The sequence below is a fragment of the Clarias gariepinus genome, chromosome 3 (assembly GCF_024256425.1).
Source record: "Clarias gariepinus isolate MV-2021 ecotype Netherlands chromosome 3, CGAR_prim_01v2, whole genome shotgun sequence".
In the NCBI taxonomy this organism is placed as follows: Eukaryota; Metazoa; Chordata; class Actinopteri; order Siluriformes; family Clariidae; genus Clarias; species Clarias gariepinus.
The window spans coordinates 20711748-20730979 of NC_071102.1; the positions used below are offsets into that span (position 1 = coordinate 20711748).

The following is a 19232-nucleotide window of genomic DNA, read 5'->3' on the forward strand; positions in this document are numbered from 1 at the left end:
AACCATGGTTATACAACTAAATATTAGTTCAGAGATGCACAAGAAAGATTAAACTTCAAGCATTTTTGTTTAAACGGTAAATTCATCACTTTATAAAGATGAGTGATGACACTGCTATTTTTTTGAACAGGCTAATATTTGTTTTTCTTCACTTACATTAAACTAATAATACATTAAGCACATTTTTCTTCATGTTGTGATTCAGAATAGAATGTGCAGGGGGTCCAATGCATTTATGTGATTTAAATTAAAAGTTATTATATATGGATATGGAGCTTTACTCACTTTTTTCAACACAGTGCTATTATTTTAAACACCAATGTATGTATTTATATTAAAACGCTGAATATGGTGAATTTTTTTTTTGTTTTAGTCTTAATCTTTTAACGAAAATGTACATTAGTTTTATGTACATTTAAGTCTTTTAATCATTATTAGTTTAAGTCTTTCAAGATTTTTTTGTCAACAAAATCTGAAAAAAGTTTCTTTTACTTTACTTTATATATTTTTATAATATTTAATTGATTTTAAACAGGGATATAACAGATATAAACATGTAGTGTTTCAATGCCCTCTTTATAAACCCCCTATAAACCTCTATACCACCCACCCCACCCCTCCCCGCCAGCTTTACATATGTAAGAAAGGCTAGACGCCAGGCATATTTAAAGAAGGAAAGGAAAGACCATGGAGCTGGAAGTCTGGTTTTGCGTGCAAAAAAAAGGAAAGAGAGAAAGAGAGAGAAAAAATCAAATAGGAAGGGGATTAAACTATAAATGTAGAGTATATGAAAAAAGCGAAGGATGGCCCCCACATCTGTTGAAATTTCAAGTCTGAAACACGGATTGAGTAGTGAATCGTCTCCAGGGACAAACAGGACCTAATATCTCTGAGCCACTAGGCGTGAGTGGGTGACGTGGCATCCTTCCACTTGAATAAAAGAGGACGCCTGATCAGGAGTGTTGCCAAAGACAATAAACACTGTTTAGCTCAGTGGTTCTCAAACATTTTCTGTCATTCCCCACTTAAGGGGGTGGGCGAATTTTCAAGCCCCACTTGTCAACAAAATGATAACGAAAATGGCCAAGTGTACTATTTATTGAAATATCAATTTCTAAACCAATAAGATCAAATAACGGCAAGTTCAAAACAGATAAAATACAGGTGCAATTGTTATAACAGGCTTACTTCGTCACTTATCTTGAGCTTTCTTTCAAAGAAGTCGAGTGGCTTATTACCGTGACTGGGGTGTGTTGTCTCTAAGTATCTTCCTACTTTGTTGGGTCTCATGCTGTCTGCTGCCAGCAGTTTAAGACACAAAACACACACAGGTCTCTCCTCTGCCCTCACCATCACCACCATAAATCCAAGCGCAACATATAGGCTTCATCATAGGCTTTTTTGGTTGATTAGGCTGATAGTGCTGAATCACCTGCTTTTTTGTGGTCCATGTAACAAATGTATCCATTGATGTTATTATGCTCACTACATACAGTACGCTACTGACCTGGTGTTATGCTCTAAAATGCCCCCCACCCCGCCACGGATTGCCCCCTCTACATAATCTCTTTCAAATAGTATATTGGAACATAAATTCATAGGTTTATGGTTTACAAATTACAAATTATAACAAACGAATTTAATTATAAAATAAGCAATATAAAAAATGTTGTATAGGGAAAAAATATATAAATTATATATTTTTTTTCATATACAACATGTATATTTTTATATTGCTTATTTTATTGCTTATGCGCATTTTAGCGCATAACACCTGTTTGTGTCCGCGGTAAAGTTAGTTTGATATTCGCATCTCCGAATTCAATAGCTGCGTAAATAAACCCGCAAATAAGATACCCACATATATTTCCTCTCTACATTGTCTTTAAGCTCCATCTGCCTTAAATTATACATGTTTAAAAGCATAAACACCATTATCCTCTAGAATATTCTCATTATTCTACTGTATACTCCATTATACTCTAAATGCTGCACACCAACAAAATCGTAGAACGATATTGATCTTCCCTTCTGTTCAGCGCCTGAAGGATCAAAAAGCAACTTTGTTACCACACTGGAAACTAGAAATGCCAGACTAGTACTGACTAAAAAAAAAAAAACCTCAGCATACACGTTGGAATAAATGAAATTACATACATAATACTGAATGTTTCCTTATATATTGTTCCTCTGCAATTAACATGCCGACGTTAAACAGTTATTGTTGCACTATGTTCCACTTTTTCTCTGATGTTATTTCAATTTACTTGTATTAATGATCCATTTCTTTGCATGTGATTGCTTAGTTTCGAGTGTCCGATGTTTATTGTCAATAAAGAAAAGCATGAATTAGAATAGGTACTTTCCTATTATTTTCCACTAATTCCCTTCCATTCATTGCGCCCCACCTGTCATGCCTGTATTCCCCACTAGTGGGGCGTGCCCCACACTTTGAGAACCACTGGTTTAGCTGAAGTTAGACATTTATCTTCCTCTCCAGTGATGCCAAAAAAAGCAATTAGAGGGTCTGGTTCAAGATTGTATTTCAATATACATGACAAGGTTTTAAAGACATCCTGGCAGAATTTTTTAAAAATTCCGGTATGTCCAGTACATATGAATAAGAGACGCCTCTCCGCTTTTACATTTATCACAGCAAGGATCGACATCTGGGTAAAAATGAGAAAGCTTAAGGATTGGAGACATAAGCCCTGTGTACAAAAAAGTTTCTTTTAAAACATGCACACTAACTTTCACATTCAATAACGTTGTCAAATAATAATAATAATAATAATAATGACAATTTTACTAAAATGACTTGTGTTTTGTGTAATAAACAGTTGCAGTGCAGTGTGTTGGCTAGAAAACACTGTGGTTTTACTATGAATGTAGGCTACCTGCACGGACATGTTTAACTGCAAAAAGTGACAGTAAAAACAAGAACAGAGAAAGATGGGTAAAGAAGTGTCTCCGACAGCCCTGTCAGAGTATTGGATATTGCATATTAATACTTCACTCGTTCCTGCTTGAGTTAAAGTGACTTCACACAGCCAAAATTAATTTGCGCTGTTAGCTCCGTTCAATTAGTAACTGCAGTCTGCAATGCAGTAATGTTTTAGATACTGCAAAAAGTTTAGGAATTGCCTTCACTTGTAGTTACTTCGAACTGTGACCATTCTGAGGGTTAGCGAGGTTAATAACAACGAGGTATAACGTTAGTCTAATGTCACCTGTTCACGGGTGACTAACACGGTAGTGAGCGCAAAAGCTAATGGTAATAAGCTACACAAGGTCAAGGTTAAATAATGCTACACATTAAAATGTTCACAATCTGTCTAAACGTTACATGAAACTCAATGTTAACTTTTTACCTCAAACTTTTTACCTCAAACTGAGCCTCTGGTATTCAAATGCCTTTTCACTTTTCTTATGTTTTTTCCCATTGATTCCCATTTTTTTTCCCATTGCAAGATATTTGTTAAGTCATTTCATAAATCTTTTTTTTTCCAAGAGCAGGGACACCTCTACCAGGTAATGAGGGGTGGAGCAATGTTTTTCGCCACCAATTATAGGGTGCGCCACTGCTGTTTGTAAAGTACATTGAATAGAAAGATAAATAGATTTTAAAAATCATTTGTCTATTCATTCATCATTCACTTTATTGTTTATGCCTTATTAGTTGATCAAAAATATAAAACATTATGTTATCGTTTTTAAAGGTTACTTTCTATTTAGTTTTAATCTCGTCTAAGGTCGGCAATAATATTTTTTGTCATTATTTTCATTGAAATTAACAGAGGTTTAAGTAAATTACTACAAGGGGCGGTCATAATATTATTATTCCTAAGAAATATAACATAATAAAAACAAATGTTGTTTAAGAGCTTAGCCCTTATCTACATGTTCTCCAAGGCGACAAACTTTCTTCATTGATGGATGAGCTGCTGGAGCCTTTAAGTTTCACCATTTCATGAGCTGTATGGGCTGGCGCGTTGTCATGGAAAAGATACACATTCCAAATTTTTTCAACCGAGCGCACCATTTTGGTTTTGATCCTTTAGCAGCATTGTGCAGAACTAAACCGCAGTTGTTGTTTTTTTTATACAAGAAGAAATGTTTATTTACGGAGACATAATTTGGGCAAATATTTTTATATATTTTTTCTATGATTATATGAATTTTATGACCGCCCCTTGTATTACTATAAACTACTATAAATCACAGACAGTATAAATACCTTGTATCTCTTGGTCTAGTTTGTTACATGTAAACCGCAATATCTGAGAAGACTGGCTGTTCCCAGTGTGAACGCAGCATGTGAACGGAAAGTTGACAGGAAGGGAAGTGTTGCAGGAAATTATGCACAAACTATAGCCATGATTACAGCCTTAAGAAGATGGTCAAGCAGAGCCATCTAAAGAACTTGTGGGTGCTTTACACGAAGTGGAGTGAGGCTGGAGTTAGTGCATTAAGAGCCACCACACACACACGTTTTCAGGAAATGAGCTATAACTATTGCGTTTCTAGAATCAAACCACTCCTGCTAAAGCAGCCCAACCAAGAACTACATACAACTTGCTTTTCAGAAGGTGGATTTTCTGCATTGTAAATCCTTTTTTGTTGATCTTAGCATTGATAATGACAGTATAAAAAATCCACCTGTAAATGTAAATTAAACAAACCTGTCTAGGTGTGTTTTCAGATGTCTTGAATAATGAAAAGCTGTCATGCAAATCCCTTGGCAACTACAGCAGCACGTTTTACCTGTGCTGATTATGTGACAGCATAGTAATCAGGCAAAACTTGCTACAGATGACTGCACCTTTTATACGTCCTCTGAATGACTCTCTCAGTGTGAAGTGACAGGTCTGTGCCATGTAACAGAGTAGTACCACGCTAGACTGATTTCTGGTTTAAAAAGTGAGCAGCCTTGCTCTACACCAATTTCTAATTCAATGGAAAAATAAAACAAGACAGCAAAGTTAGAGATTAAGAAGAGCATTAATAGGGATAAAATTAACTGAGGGTGAAAGAGAAAACATTAGTCATATAATCTCCTTATGCTTCATAATGTTCCAGCATCTTTATGTTAGTGCACTTAACTGCGACCAAATGTTATTGATCTTTGGTTTGGAAATACAACTGCTTGCCGATGCATGTCAACTAAAAGCAAAGACAGTGAAACGGTTTGCTAACAGCCATAAGAGCAGGATCACTTCGTTTTAACCATACACTAATTGATGCAAGTTCACTGTATAGTGTATATTAGATTTTGTGTGATTTATTGAAAAGTCATTGTTTTGGTTTTACGTTTCCAGCAAAAACTGGAATACTGTACCTATTTTATTAATTACAGTTTTTTATTTTCAACATCCTTCCATTTTTACAGGCTCAAAAGTAATAAAAAAAAAACAATTATATATATTTTTTATGCTTGGATGTAAAACATTTGCTTTAATTAACTGTTCGAAGTCTGGAATTCATGGACATGACCAAAAGCCCACTCTTGAGATGCTTTTCCAGGCTGCAGTCACCTTCAGTTGCTGCTTGTTTTTGTCTTTGGTTTCGTCCAGAGTAAGGGAAACGCATACATGAGGCCAGATGATTGACTTTGCACACATTTTTTTTTTGCCTTGGGTTCATTTCCTGATATGTTTTTTTTGCGTTGTGGTCCATCTGTAAAGAAAAGCATTGTCCTATAAGTTTTTACAAGCAGATAATATAGCCCTTTATACTTCAGAATTCATACTGCTACTTCTGTCAGAGGTCACATTATAGGCAAAGTCCACTGACTCGGTATTGTTACAAGCCCATTTCAAAACGTTGCATCTACCATGTTTAACTTCAGGTTCAGTCATTCTGATAAAACTTATTTCTGTATCACAGAACTGTTTAACCTAATAGTAATAATAATAATATTAATCTGGCCTTTCTATTCTGTGTTACTGGTGGTTTGTCACTTGTCATTTACAACTATGAAGGCAAATCCCAGTACAGTAGATGATGTGAATATGGAAATCTTAAAACCAAATGAGGTTACCTTCTTTAATTAAGTCTGAATGATCAATGTGTGACGCGTCTACAGGTTGTGCTGGAAATACTGTAAGTAAACAGGAGCCAGGCTTACACATGCTTAATAATGCTGGGATGTTTTTGTAAACACATTTTTGGGTTGTTTATGCTGGGTCAAAATTCTGGGTTTTTTCGGGTACTTTAAACAACTTGTTAAGTTGCTCTATGTTGGGTCTAATGAAATTTAGTGGGTCATTTACAAATTAACACCTGGCTGGGTTATTTTGACCCAACAACTGGTTTATTCTTATTCTGTTATTACTGTTACTGTGTCAAAAATGCAGTTTTAAGAGTTGTTTAGGCGAGAATGTATTTGTGTACTGTACAGCTCAAAACATCAATCGTTTTTTAAAGATAGGGTCTATTTAAAAAAATTGCCCCAAAGATTTTGGAGATTTGAGCTCCAGCAGGTAATACACGTGACGTGCCTTTTTGGATTCTTCACTCCTGAAGCGAGGGAAACTTAAAGCTGGCAGTATTTTATGGTAAGTTAATATGAATTTTGACCTAAATTTTAAATGTTGTAGTTGTGGTAGGAGCAAGATCCTTTCCATGTCCAGTCACTTTTCCACCGTTTTTTTTTTTTTTACTGTAGTCGCACTTTGATATAGGGCTTTGGGGATGTTCATGTTTTAATATTCTGTGCCAATAGTCGGCTGTACAGTATTTAATGAGAAAAATGCGCTTGTAGCACACACCATTGAAAAAAACTAAATTTACCAAAAGTAATCTCAAATGTAATTTTAGGTAAATTACTAGTAATCTTCACTAAAGCTGTGTGTGGAAAGACTTTTGGCATATTTTATAATATTTTATAGTTGTCAGAAGAAGCAGTTGGGTGTTTAATGACAGTTTTAATATGTCTCCTGTTTCTGTCTGTTATTTTCACCCAGCAGTTGCTTTATTCTTTGGAGAACTTTCTGGATTCTTTACTTCTGATTGGATCATACTCAGAGCACTCAGTATTTTATGGTAAGTTAAAGTACATTTTACCTTTTTTTTGTGGTAAGTTGTGGTGGTGTGGAGCAATCATATTTTATTGATCAAGTTAAATGCTTTAATATGGTGGTTTGGGGTTATATAAATATATATTTTTTCATTCATCGGTTAAAATGAGCATTTTCTTCGTCCTTATGAAATATTTATTGTAAGTTTTAAATTCATCAATTAGATATCGTATTCATCTGGGGTTTGTTGAGAATTTGAAAAGAGGTGAATGTTTCGTATTAAATCCAGATGAAGCGCCGTATCCTGTTATCCCGCACACGTTAAATTGTGAGGTAAATTAGTCAGAAATATACACTTAATTCATGTATTTTTGTGCATTAACAAGAGAAAAAAAAAAACCTTTTGCATTAAATACATACATACAGCTGTATATCCTTAACAAAAATGCTTGACGTAAATGTTAGTAATATTGCAACACTAAGCGATGGTGTGTAATCCACAGGTGGGGACCAGCATGATGGAAATGATATCTGCAAAGTATGGAGATGACTGGAGCATTGTTCCATGTTTTGTGCCTTGGGGATGAGACAAGAGGGACCTGACAGACCTTTCCCATTGTTGGAGGCAACGCTATTGATACAGACTCTTTGTAGAGGCTGTTGATGTTTGTTTTATCTTTGAAGTTTTTCACAAAGCAGTGTCTTCTCACCTTCTTCACTACCTCTCTCCAGCATACTGTAGATCAGACTGATGGACACGAGTCCTCATCTGTTAAATTTTTAAAGACAACAGTTTTTCACCCCACATATGATCAAGAATATTTTTAAAAGTTTGATTGTTTTTGTTTTTAATGTCATTTTGAAGGTAATGAAATAGGAATAGTTAAATAAGTAATAGTTAAAATATTAAGATGTTAATTAAGATAATTAAGATTAAAATGTTTGATGTCATGTTGGCAATATAAGTTTTGTATTGAAAACGTCTATATAAAGTGTTTAAACATTGTATTAAATGTTTTTAAAAAGTTGTATTAAATGCAGTTCAAATCAGATTTACAAGGGCCTCTTGTTTTTATTGTTTTACAGAGTTTTTAGATTACATTTATTTTATATTTAACAAATGGTCACTCTGGGATTATATGGTTTTGTCTGACATTTTTGTCAAAATTAAGTTATTCACATTTTCTTATTCTGTGACAATATATTTACATTATGTAAAGTTGTGTACATTTTGTGTACATTAACCCACTGGTCGGGTCAGATGAACAACCCAGAATTCTGGGTTAAATGGTTAGATCCAGCACTTGGGTCTAAACAGTTTGACTGTCCCAGCACGTGTTCTGTCCAATAGTGAGCCAGCGACTGGGTTATGGTTGGGTTGTCCTCTGTCTAATGAGTCAGTCTGCAAAAGTTGATGTTGGAGAAAAGAGTGTAAGCTGGGCGATGAACTGCCCCACAGGCACTACGGTGATAATGCTGTCTATAGCTGTTGTACGACAGCAAACGGGTGGTGAGATGGAGCACTGACACGGCTTCAGATAGACGATGTGAATATGGGATTTCCTTCCCCAAGGAAAGAAATTGTGATTTTTTTTTTTTTGGACGTTTATGTGGCCTTTAAGGATTTTGATGTTTCTAATCTCGCCAGTGCATTTTTCCTTTTTTACAAATCTACTGAATTGGAGATTTGGTGACTCTAGACGTTTCTGCCATCTCTATGATACTGCATGTCTGTTTTTTTATTTTTGTTCAGCCTTCCTCACTTGTACTGCCACCACTTTGGCTTGGATATTGAATTTCCAGGAAGTGCTTCAAAATGCAAATTCAACACTTGTAACCAACACCAGACCTTTTGTTTTCTTAACCCACAATTGACCATCAACTGTTTATCAGTCAGTTAACTAATTACTTTTGTGCCTGTAAAAATCTAGGTACTTTGTAAAACAATAAAAAAGGCTGTAATTGTTAAATGGTTTTGTAAAGCCCTTTGAAGCAATTTCCCTCTAGGATTAATAAAGTTCTTTGAATCTTTAATGAAAGCTAAAAGTATAAATCACATTTCAACTGTATATGGTGGCGGTGTACACAAAATTCAAAAAATTGTGTCACTGTCCGAATACTTATTTGACATTCTATTATTATTAATATTCTATTTGACTGTGTGTATTTTTCAAAGATATAGATATGCTCAATAATTTATAAAAATGATCTAGTCTCTTGCATCTAATTATTAATTTGTCTTTTAAAAATGAAACGAACACAAGAAGACCATTAAGGAGCGGACAACTGAGTGCAAGCAGCGACTCGCCGCATTCTCAGGGATTCAAAAAAGTGAGTTTACACAGCACAGACTACATAAATTTTTCTTCAAACTATTTTATTAAAACTTTAAAATGCAAAATATACTAATCTGTGTGTGTGTGTGTGTGTGTGCGCGTATATATATATATATATATATATATATATATATATATTATATTTTTTTTTTTTTTTTTTTTTTTTTACAGTGAGCAAATTCATAAGAAAAAATATGCCCAGGATTTTGAGTTACTGGAGGTGTTATCATCAAGAGAGATCATTACACCATGTCACGTGAGTACTGTACTGTACATCATGGTTTAAGTTATATTTTTATGTCAACATTTTTGTCAGGACTTTATAGAATGCGACAATGCAGCTCATTGCGTGCCAAAAACACCTGATAAGGGTTTTACATTACAATTTTTTGTTTGTTTGTTTAAAGTTTACAGTATACAAGACAACAGCAGGCTAACAGGTTTGAATGTGTGAATACAGAGTTCCGCATGACTAAGAAAAGCAACCTCTTATTAACTGTAGCCTCTGGTGTGTAACAGGGATCAGCTTCACACTCTTTTGTGTAAATTTACCAACTGGATCATTTGACACCTTAATTGTGAAGAATTTTATTATAGTTGGGAAGCTAAAAACGAGCTGCAACTATACAATTTAATTTTACACCCACAAAATGTTAAATGTCAGATTTGTAATATCAGAAACGTAATGTAATTATTTTTTTAGTTATGGACAATTGTTTATCAAACTGGACATGAATGGATGCATTCATACTTTATTTATAGGATCAGTTACAAAAGAAATTTGTTGTTTGAAAAAAAAACTTTTTATACCCACTGTTTCTCCTAAATTAGTGACTGTAAATCACTCTCACTTCAGGAGGCCTGGAGTCTATCCCTCCCGGGGTCTCAGGGCACAAAGTAGGGTACACTCTGGACGGGCTGACAGTCCATCACAGGGCACACATTACACTTACACATTCACTCACAATATAGGAATGTACTAAATAATGTATTGTTTTTTTAACTTGTTTTTATGAAATATGAATATAAACTGGGGGTATAGTGGTTAACACTGTCTCCTTGAACCTGCATGGTCGAGGGTTCGATTCCCACCTCGAGGTTTCCTCCCACAATCCAAAGACATGCAGATTAGACTAATCGGTGTTCCCAAATTGCCTGTAGTGTGTGTGTGTGTGTGTGTGTGTGTGTGTGTGTGGTTCCCCTGTGCTAGACTGGCACCCTGTCCAGGGTGTACCCCTGCTTGTGCCACCCAAAGTCTCTAAATAGTCTCCAGGCCCCTGCGGCTCCATACAGAATAAGCCGTGTAAAAGAGGAATGAAAGAATGAATGAAGGAAAATATAAACTGTGATATGGTTACAAAATATAGATTATTTATTATATGTTATTGCTGAAGGTATGTAAATTATTAAACATTAAAAAAATTTTCAAACATATTATTTATAATGATTGTTGGTAATGTGTAAACTCAAAACCTCATGAAAGAAAAAATCTTACTTTTTATTCTTTTTTATTTTCTACTTGACAGCAAGAGCATTGAAAATACTGATGTTTATTCCTTCAACAAGAGCACACGTGAATCACATGACCATATGATGCTGGAGCCTCTCAGCACTAACGATCCAGAGGTAAGTTACCAAGCAACCACTTAGAGATTTTTAAATGTGCAATTTTTAACAATTTTATGCTCATGACTGCATTGTGCACTAAATCATATCATTAGCAGTCAGAATCACCCGAATACTTCCTTGGGCATGTTACATATTACATTAACGTGTGATCTGTATTAAATCCCGACATCATAAAAGCATATTTAGTCTGGTGTTGCTAAAAAAAAGTTTTTTTTAAAAGCTGGTTTCCTCCAAGCTGATCTCCTAATGGACTTAATTTAGCTGAACCTACAATATATCCCAAACCCAACCTCAGGGACAGACCTTTCAGGATATGCCTACCCCCTTTTTGACCACATACACACATTTATTTAGATCCTGTGTATGTACAGTACCAGTGTCCGTTGAGAATGGTAGGATGGCAGCCACAGCAGTGATTAATCCACCTTACATACTATTAAGATCTGAATTAACAGCCTTTCCGTTCCATAGGACCCTCGAGTGTAAGCTTCTCCTTGACCTACGAAACTTACGGCGCCTTCCTTCAGGGCTTAGTAAGATATTTAACTAAATTAATAACTAGTGATCACCTTGGCAAAAAGTGTTAAAGAATGGCATGCCTGCATGCTCTGGTGACCAAATGCCTCCGAGGTAAAGTCGCAGTTGAATCTGTGATTCCCGTCCAAGGTCCTGTCAATCAAATATGAGATTTAATCATTAATCTAGATAATCTAAGACTTATCTCCAAAACAGCTGTCCATGAGATGCAGGTGAAGAACACTGGAGGTGCCTTTGTCTCAGCTGAGGCTGTCCCACTAGATGGTGGATGTCTCGTCATGGATGAGCTCATTCTACTGTCACATGCCACTCTAAAGGTTTCAGGGTCATATGGTCTGTACGATGCTGTCTGTACGTCGTCACTATGTGACTTTGTAGATAGGTCTCAGTATGTGTGTACATGCTCAGAAGGATGTATACAGGTGATTCAGGTTGCATCTGGAGGTTGTTCACGATTCATAAACTTATGTACAGAACTTAAATTTTTTATTGTTACAAGTGTGAAAAATCTGTCTACAGGTATTTAACATCATACAGAATGAGAAGAGGAGACAGATGCATAGTTTAACACTTAATGCATCTGAGAATTTTACCAGTCGTGCTATTTCAGAGGCCCTGAGCTCATGCATAAGCAACAAATGCTTTCATTTAAGGTGAAAATGTATTATTTTGAATATTTTTGTTTGTTTGTATTTTGCATATGGTTTATTCATTTTACATTGCTAATTTTAATAATAATTATCATAATTCCTTTGCAAAAATAGTCTTCGGTACTCTGCTGATGCAGACAGTGTGGATGAACTGGAGCGCCTCTGTAAGGAAAGAGCGTTGAAGGTTTTCAGGCTTGATCCAGAAAAATGGGGCGTTAACGTTCAGCCTTATTCTGGTGAGTTAGTACACTGTATTTAATGTCTTGAAAAGTTTACTTTCAAAACGCCATGGTTCCTCTTATACTGTACATTCTTGTTCTTTCATACATTCGTGTTTTTTTTTCAGGGTCATCTGCAAACTTTGCTGTGTACATATCATTATTGGAGCCTCGTGGGAGGATCATGGGTCTGGATCCGTGTGACGGAGGCCACCATAGCCATGGATTTATAATGGGCAAAGAGAAATTATCTGCTACCTCTATTTTCTTTGATTCACGGTCATACAAGGTAGTTTATTTGGCTTATATTACTCATTGATTCGTGAGGTCTGATTATCCTGATGTATGTGGCAGTGGCCGATCATGAATATTTTATAAGGGGTGGAGAAGAGATGGCAGGGTGGCATGGGTGGGCAGTGTACAGGGATATATATCACATGCATGTATTGATTCCTGACTGATGTTTTTTTACACAATTATCAATAAATCTAAATTGGTATTTTACTTAAAAATGGTATAATAAAATTATACCATGAGGATCATCTGTCTCTACCTGTCTCACCTTTTGTCTGTCCCTCACTCTGATTCAGTCGTGCCCTCATTTTCATTTCTCACTTTCAGTTGTGTTCCTTATTTCCTTATTCCTTCCCTCTTTGTTCTTTTTCCTGCAGGGTCACTCTCCTGCTCATTTCTCCATCTGTGTTTTTCTTCATATCATCCTCCTGCCCCGACTTCTACTTTTTTTCTGTCTGAAAAAGTTGCCAATTCACTACTGTGATGTTCAGCGGTGAAGAAATTTGAGTTTCCCTTTTGTTAAAATCATTATCATAGTGTGACGGGGGATGGAGCCCAAAATATACAAAAGAGACTTGAGACACAAGTCACTACAAGTACACTCTGGACAGAGTACCAAACCAATCGCAAGATACACACACATACACACAGTCACACACTACAGGCAATTTGGGAAGCTGAGGAAATAGTGGAAACCCAGCAAGCAAAGGAAGAACATACACACTCCACACACACAGACTACAGACTCTGAGACGGGAATCGAACCCTTGACCCTGCAGGCGCAAGACCACAGACGGCATGATTCTGAAAAATCGCAGTTTGACGACGCTATCGACATAGCCTTACTGATTGGTTAATCTTTTGATTTTTGCAGCAGTGTGTTGAGTAGCTGCAGCAGGTGTGTGAAGCGTTCAGGTGCAGTACATCTGGGCTCTAGAAGCACCTGTTTGCTGCAATCTTTAACAGCTTATAGACAAATACATTAGCCACTGTAATGTAGCTGTAGTTTGGTTTTTATGTTCATGGTGTTAAAAACTGAAAAGTTGGGGTGGGGGTTGGATGGGGATTGGAGGGCAACTGTGGGGCAAGAATCGAATCCACACTTGCCCCGTGTATGTAAACGCCTTACCATCAAAGCCATATGTGAACCTCATGCAACGTGTTGATACAAATTTGGAAGTGCAAAGTTGCCTGGAAGGCCTAAGTGTGCTTCAGCAGTAAGATTTCCCTTCACATGAACTAAGAGGCACAAACCTGCTCCATCATGACAATGCCCGTGTACAAAGTGAGCTCCATTGGAAAAAAATGGTTTGCCACGGTTTGAGCAGAAGAACCAGAGTGATCCCCATAGAGAACTGACCTTAACTCCAGCAAACACCATGAGATGATGAACTGAAACACTGACTGCACCCCAGGCCTCCTCGAACAGCATCAGTGCCTGAATCACAAATCCACATAGCCATGCGCCAAACACTAGTGGAAAACCTTCCTAGAAGAGTAACGGTAGATCTAGATCTGGAACAGGTTGTTCAATAAGCACATATAAGTGTGGCCAGGTGTCCACATAACTGTAACCAAATAGTACCATTTTTGTATCATTTGATATCATTGATAAATGAGCGGCATTTCATTCTAGGTTTAATCTTTATCTAGGTCGACCAAGAGACTGGTTACATTGATTACGACCAACTAGAGGAAGGTGCTCGTTCATTCAAGCCAAAACTAATCATCGCAGGTGAGTGTCCTTCTACAGTGGGTATACTGTAGAATGAACATCCACCGCACTTCAGCGTGCCATTGAGACTGTGATTAGCTTCACCTGATTGTGTTTATAAGTCATCTTTAGGAGGAGGGTGATCCTTTTCCAAATCAGTGATTCTGTTTTTCTTTTATATCTAAATGTATAGCTGACTTGTTACTGTGTGTGTGTGTGTGTGTGTGTTATTCTCACAGGTACCAGCTCCTACTCACGTAACCTGGATTACCGTCGTCTGCGTGACATTGCAAATAAAAATGGTGCGTACCTGCTGGGTGACATGGCACACATCAGTGGACTTGTTGCAGCGGGAGTGGTTCCGTCCCCCTTCGATTACTGTGATATTGTTTCGACCTCTACCTATAAGACCCTGAGAGGCTGCAGAGGCGGAGCCATATTTTACAGGAAAGGTTGGTGATTTGTGACTATGAAAAAGGTCAGACTTGATCTGCTTTATTTTCTGTAACTTTAAAAGTTTTACTTATTAGGTGTGCGCAGTGTGGATGCAAAAACAGGAAAGGAAACTCTTTACAACCTGGAGAGATCGATCTGTGAAGCTGTGTTCCCCAGGCTGCAGGGAGGACGTCACAACCATTCCATCGCAGGTGACTAGTGATGATAATCTTTTAGCAGGAGGATATGCAATAAAAATATTCCCCACAGCCTCCTAGTAGGTGTCAGGTAAAGCACCAGGATGGTAGTGGACTAATAGGGTGTTATATTCCTGCCACAATCCTGCACGAAAAATCCCTCATGCACTATTAAACCTTTTCTTACGCGCTCAAAATCTCTCTCATGCATGCTTAAACCCGTTTTTTCGTCCTGAATCTCTCTCTTGCTCTCAACATCAAAGACCTCTGCTTGCTCAACTTGTTGCAGAGTTATAATTCTGGGGTACCCTTGTGTACCCTTGTTTTGTAATTGTAGAACTACTGTTCTCTGTGTAACAAGAAAAATTCTACAGATCGTATTCTACAGATCTTTATTCAATGTTATTATGATTAAAGCCGAGCAGGTTTTGGATAACATTACTTATGATGCAATATCTTAATTGGGTGGGTGGGTAGGTGAGTAGGTTTTTATTCTCTCATGCAGCAGTTTATTGTTTTAAGTATTGTTATTTGCCCGGGGGGAAGAACAGCACCAGCAAACAGGACATTAAACAGAAGGACGGCAAGTCAGGGACAGATGCTGAGGAGCGATAGAAACAGAGATGGTTTAATGTGAACATTGTTTCAATTAAATTCATAAAATCTTTTGCCTCTCCAGATATATCGCCACCTGTGAATGAAACCTTTGACAACAACACATTTTATAGTTTAAACTATGTATTTAATTTCAACATAATGATATAAACTAACACAGGATGATGAAGCATACTAAGTGATAAGGGCAACAACAGAAGAGGAGAATGATGGAGCCAATCAGAAAACCGGGAGTCGGAATGTCGCCTCTGAATATCTCTGATTGGTCTGATCTCTGAAGGTGATCACACGCAAGAAAGAAATTTTAAGCACCAAACAAAAAAGAATTTAAATGCACAAGAGAGAGGTCAAGCATGTGAAAGTGATCGTTTCAGTGTGAAAAAATAAGGTTAGGCACTCAAGAGAGAGTTTGATCATGCTATAGAAAGATTTTTTTTACTAGAAAGAAGCACACAGGGTGGCCACTTACTGTAGCTTTCTAGTTCCCACACTGGGAAAGCCAATGCCTCACAGTTTAATGACTGTCCTTGAGTGCTGTTCTCACAGTTTCTGTTCCTTTTCGGATTTTTGGAGTTTTTTTATGAAAGAGAGGACATCTTTCTCACCTTTGAAAGACAGATTATAATTTTTTTATTGCATTGCCTATTGCTAAACTTTCAAATAACCAGATAATGAACTGATATTTTGTTGGAAATTGCATATTATTCCTTATTTTTATGCACAGGACTGGCTGTAGCATTAAACCAGGCACTGACTCCAGAATTCAAGGCTTACCAAGTACAGGTGCTGGCAAACTGCAGGACTTTAGTGTCTTCTTTAATAGAAAAGGGCTACAAAATTGTCACAGGTGAGTTTTTAATTTTATACACTGCAGAAACATTCTTTGGTTGGTTTGGAAGCACTTACTGTAGATGAACATTGAATGTCACCGCAAAAATTAATTGTACGACTTGCATTTTGTTCTGAGGTCATTTAGCAACAAAATGTTAATATTACAGACATCCCACCTCTCCTACCACACATTCAGATCAGATCCTTAATACGGGCGAATCATATATAACATCCCTGAATTCAAGCGAGAGATCTTGTGCTAAGCGAACATATCACTTTTTAAGTGGAAAGGGTTTTACATTTCTCTCTCTCTCTTTCAATTTGTTCTGTTTAATGTACTACACTAAATGAATAAAGTATAGCAAAAGTATGCTGATAATAGCAATAAAAAGGTACTGTACTGTTTGCAACAGCAATTTTTCTATTGTTCATGTTGAGTTTAATCCATTATTTTAAATGGCTTTATGGTGAGTTTCACAGCTTCATTCAGTCAGTAATAATTGATAACTAAGATTATTTGAACTAAATGCCTCACTGTTATTCTGGGGCCCTTTGTGATGATGAGATCAATATTACTCTATACTTATATATAAAACTAAAGTTTTTAATAGAAAATAAAAATCACCCATTGAGTTTAACAATGTTTATGATATAATCTAATCTAATCTAATCTAATCCATCAATCAATCAACATTTATTTATATAGCTCTTTACAGCAACCTAAATTGAGCCAAAGTTTTTTACAGCATTAAAATAAATGACTAAACAATGCCTATAAACAATAAAATTAAATATAAAAAACTCAGAAAATTATTACACACCAAAAATGTTTGTTTTCTTGAAATGTGTATACATATTTTGCCTGACTCTGTATATACATATATATATATATATATATATATATATAAGTCTTGCGAGCGTTCCCACAAAACTGGCAAACATTTTAATACATTTTGTCTTGATATACGATTATCAAGTATCACCGACTATTAAGTGGCACGCATGCGCTTCTTGTTTTGATGCTGAGCATCACATGATAACAAGTAGTTCTCTCTCTCAATCCAAGATTTATCATTATATAACATATAGCAATAAATTTTGCAATAAAATTTGTAATAAAGTTTTTCTTTTCTTGAAAGAAAACTTTTTTCAAGAATACTCTATATACTGTATAGCGAGTGAGTCAGCTAAAATATGGCCAACTCACTCTCTCTATATATAGAGAGAGTATTTAATTTAAAAAAAAAGTATTATAAGCCACAATATGAAAAGGATTAAATGAGGATACACTTTTTGTGTTTTATGTCTTATTTTACACAATATATTAGGGAGGTCAGTCACAGAGATATGGCGCTATATTGCTGCCACAATTCTGAGCGCGAGGTCTGACATTTTGAGAGCAGACAAAGCACTCCATGCGCGTGCAGTCTCTCCCCTGCTCGCTTAACAGCTCGATTCTGCGCGTGCAGTCTCTCCCCTGCTCGCTCAACAGCTCGATTCTGCGCGTGCAGTCTCTCCCCTGCTCGCTCAACATGTTCTCCGCGCACACGCTCGACTCTTGCCTGCACGCTCACTCAACTTTGTCCAGTGTTACAAAACTAACCAATCACAGACTTCCACAAACTACAGCCCAATCCCAATTCTACCCCTTACCCCTACACTTAGCCCTACCCCTCCGTTTGGAAGAAGGAGTTTTTGCAGAGTTCGATGTCTTATATTGCACCGCAATATTTATATATTTCTCACACACACACCTCTAACCTTAACAGATATTAACAGATCATACAAGCATGATGTTTGGATTTACATTGGAAGTAATAGTGTGTTATATATATATTTAAATAACATTATTTCATAGTAGGCATGAACTTTAAAGAGATAACTTACTTATCAAATATAACGTGTGCTTCAGAAACCATGTGATTAAAGGCAGATGATGGTGCAGAAATGTAAAATAATAATAATAATAATAATAATAATAATGCTGGGACAAAATAAAAAATAAGCAAAACAATGTGATAGCAGAACAGGATCGTACAGTATGTAACTGATACTTGAATCTTCGTGCAAGCATCAAACTCTTCTGAGAAAACAAAAACTGTTCTGGGAAAACAGAATGCCAAGCAACTAGGGATAGAAAACACTGAACGTGAATAATGTGACTAATTAGGAAACTCAAAGCACGCGAGCGATCAGAGAAGGAAGTAATACAATAGAACAACAGAGGAAGAGAATTTAAAAAAATAAGTGTGCTGCCATCTGGTGTTTTGGTGTGGAGTTGTCCAGGTGAACATGACAGTACAGTAATAGTGGTGGGGAGTTTGAATCATTTTAGTGACTCGGTTTTTTTAATCTCGTTCATCAAAATGAACGAATCGTTTTTGAGTCATTTAGTTCATTTCGTTTTTTTAATCAGAAATAAAATAAAATGTTGCATTTTAAATAAAAAGACAATACGTCTACATACAGTACACAAATTTTGGCTTTAGTTCCAGTAATCAAAACATTACAATGCAGCTAAGGACGTATTATAATAAACAGAGTAAGTAGCTAAGTCATTCATTCTTTTAAATCTATAATACCATATAGGGAGTCACGTGACAAAGGAACGAACGACTCGGGACTTGAAGACTCATCGAAGAGAATCGTTCAATTCGGTTTCCTGTGTACTGCATTGCATAGCGTCTATGGGAGACACGTGACAAAATAATGAATGGCTCGGAGTAGAAAAGTCATTAAGAAAGAATCGCTCAATTT

At 36.4% G+C, this 19232-nt stretch overlaps 1 protein-coding gene across 5 annotated transcripts in view; it reads left to right on the top strand.

The window, feature by feature from the left end:
* The window catches only part of LOC128518418 (serine hydroxymethyltransferase, cytosolic-like), a 33890-nt gene that overhangs the window by 8135 nt on the left and 6523 nt on the right, over positions 1 to 19232 (top strand). For 2 of the 5 annotated variants that reach the window (XM_053491511.1, XM_053491512.1), the window contains exons 2-12: positions 9287 to 9350; positions 9527 to 9611; positions 9763 to 9795; positions 10882 to 10981; positions 12041 to 12174; positions 12286 to 12407; positions 12518 to 12678; positions 14337 to 14418; positions 14637 to 14849; positions 14928 to 15044; positions 16369 to 16491. In XM_053491511.1, the coding sequence (XP_053347486.1) occupies position 9350; positions 9527 to 9611; positions 9763 to 9795; positions 10882 to 10981; positions 12041 to 12174; positions 12286 to 12407; positions 12518 to 12678; positions 14337 to 14418; positions 14637 to 14849; positions 14928 to 15044; positions 16369 to 16491 (1171 nt within the window). In that variant the 5' untranslated portion in view covers positions 9287 to 9349. Of the gene's footprint in view, positions 1 to 9280; positions 9351 to 9526; positions 9612 to 9762; positions 9796 to 10881; positions 10982 to 12040; positions 12175 to 12285; positions 12408 to 12517; positions 12679 to 14336; positions 14419 to 14636; positions 14850 to 14927; positions 15045 to 16368; positions 16492 to 19232 lie in introns of all 5 variants that reach the window. The other 3 variants (XM_053491510.1, XM_053491514.1, XM_053491513.1) reach the window with 3 other exon arrangements.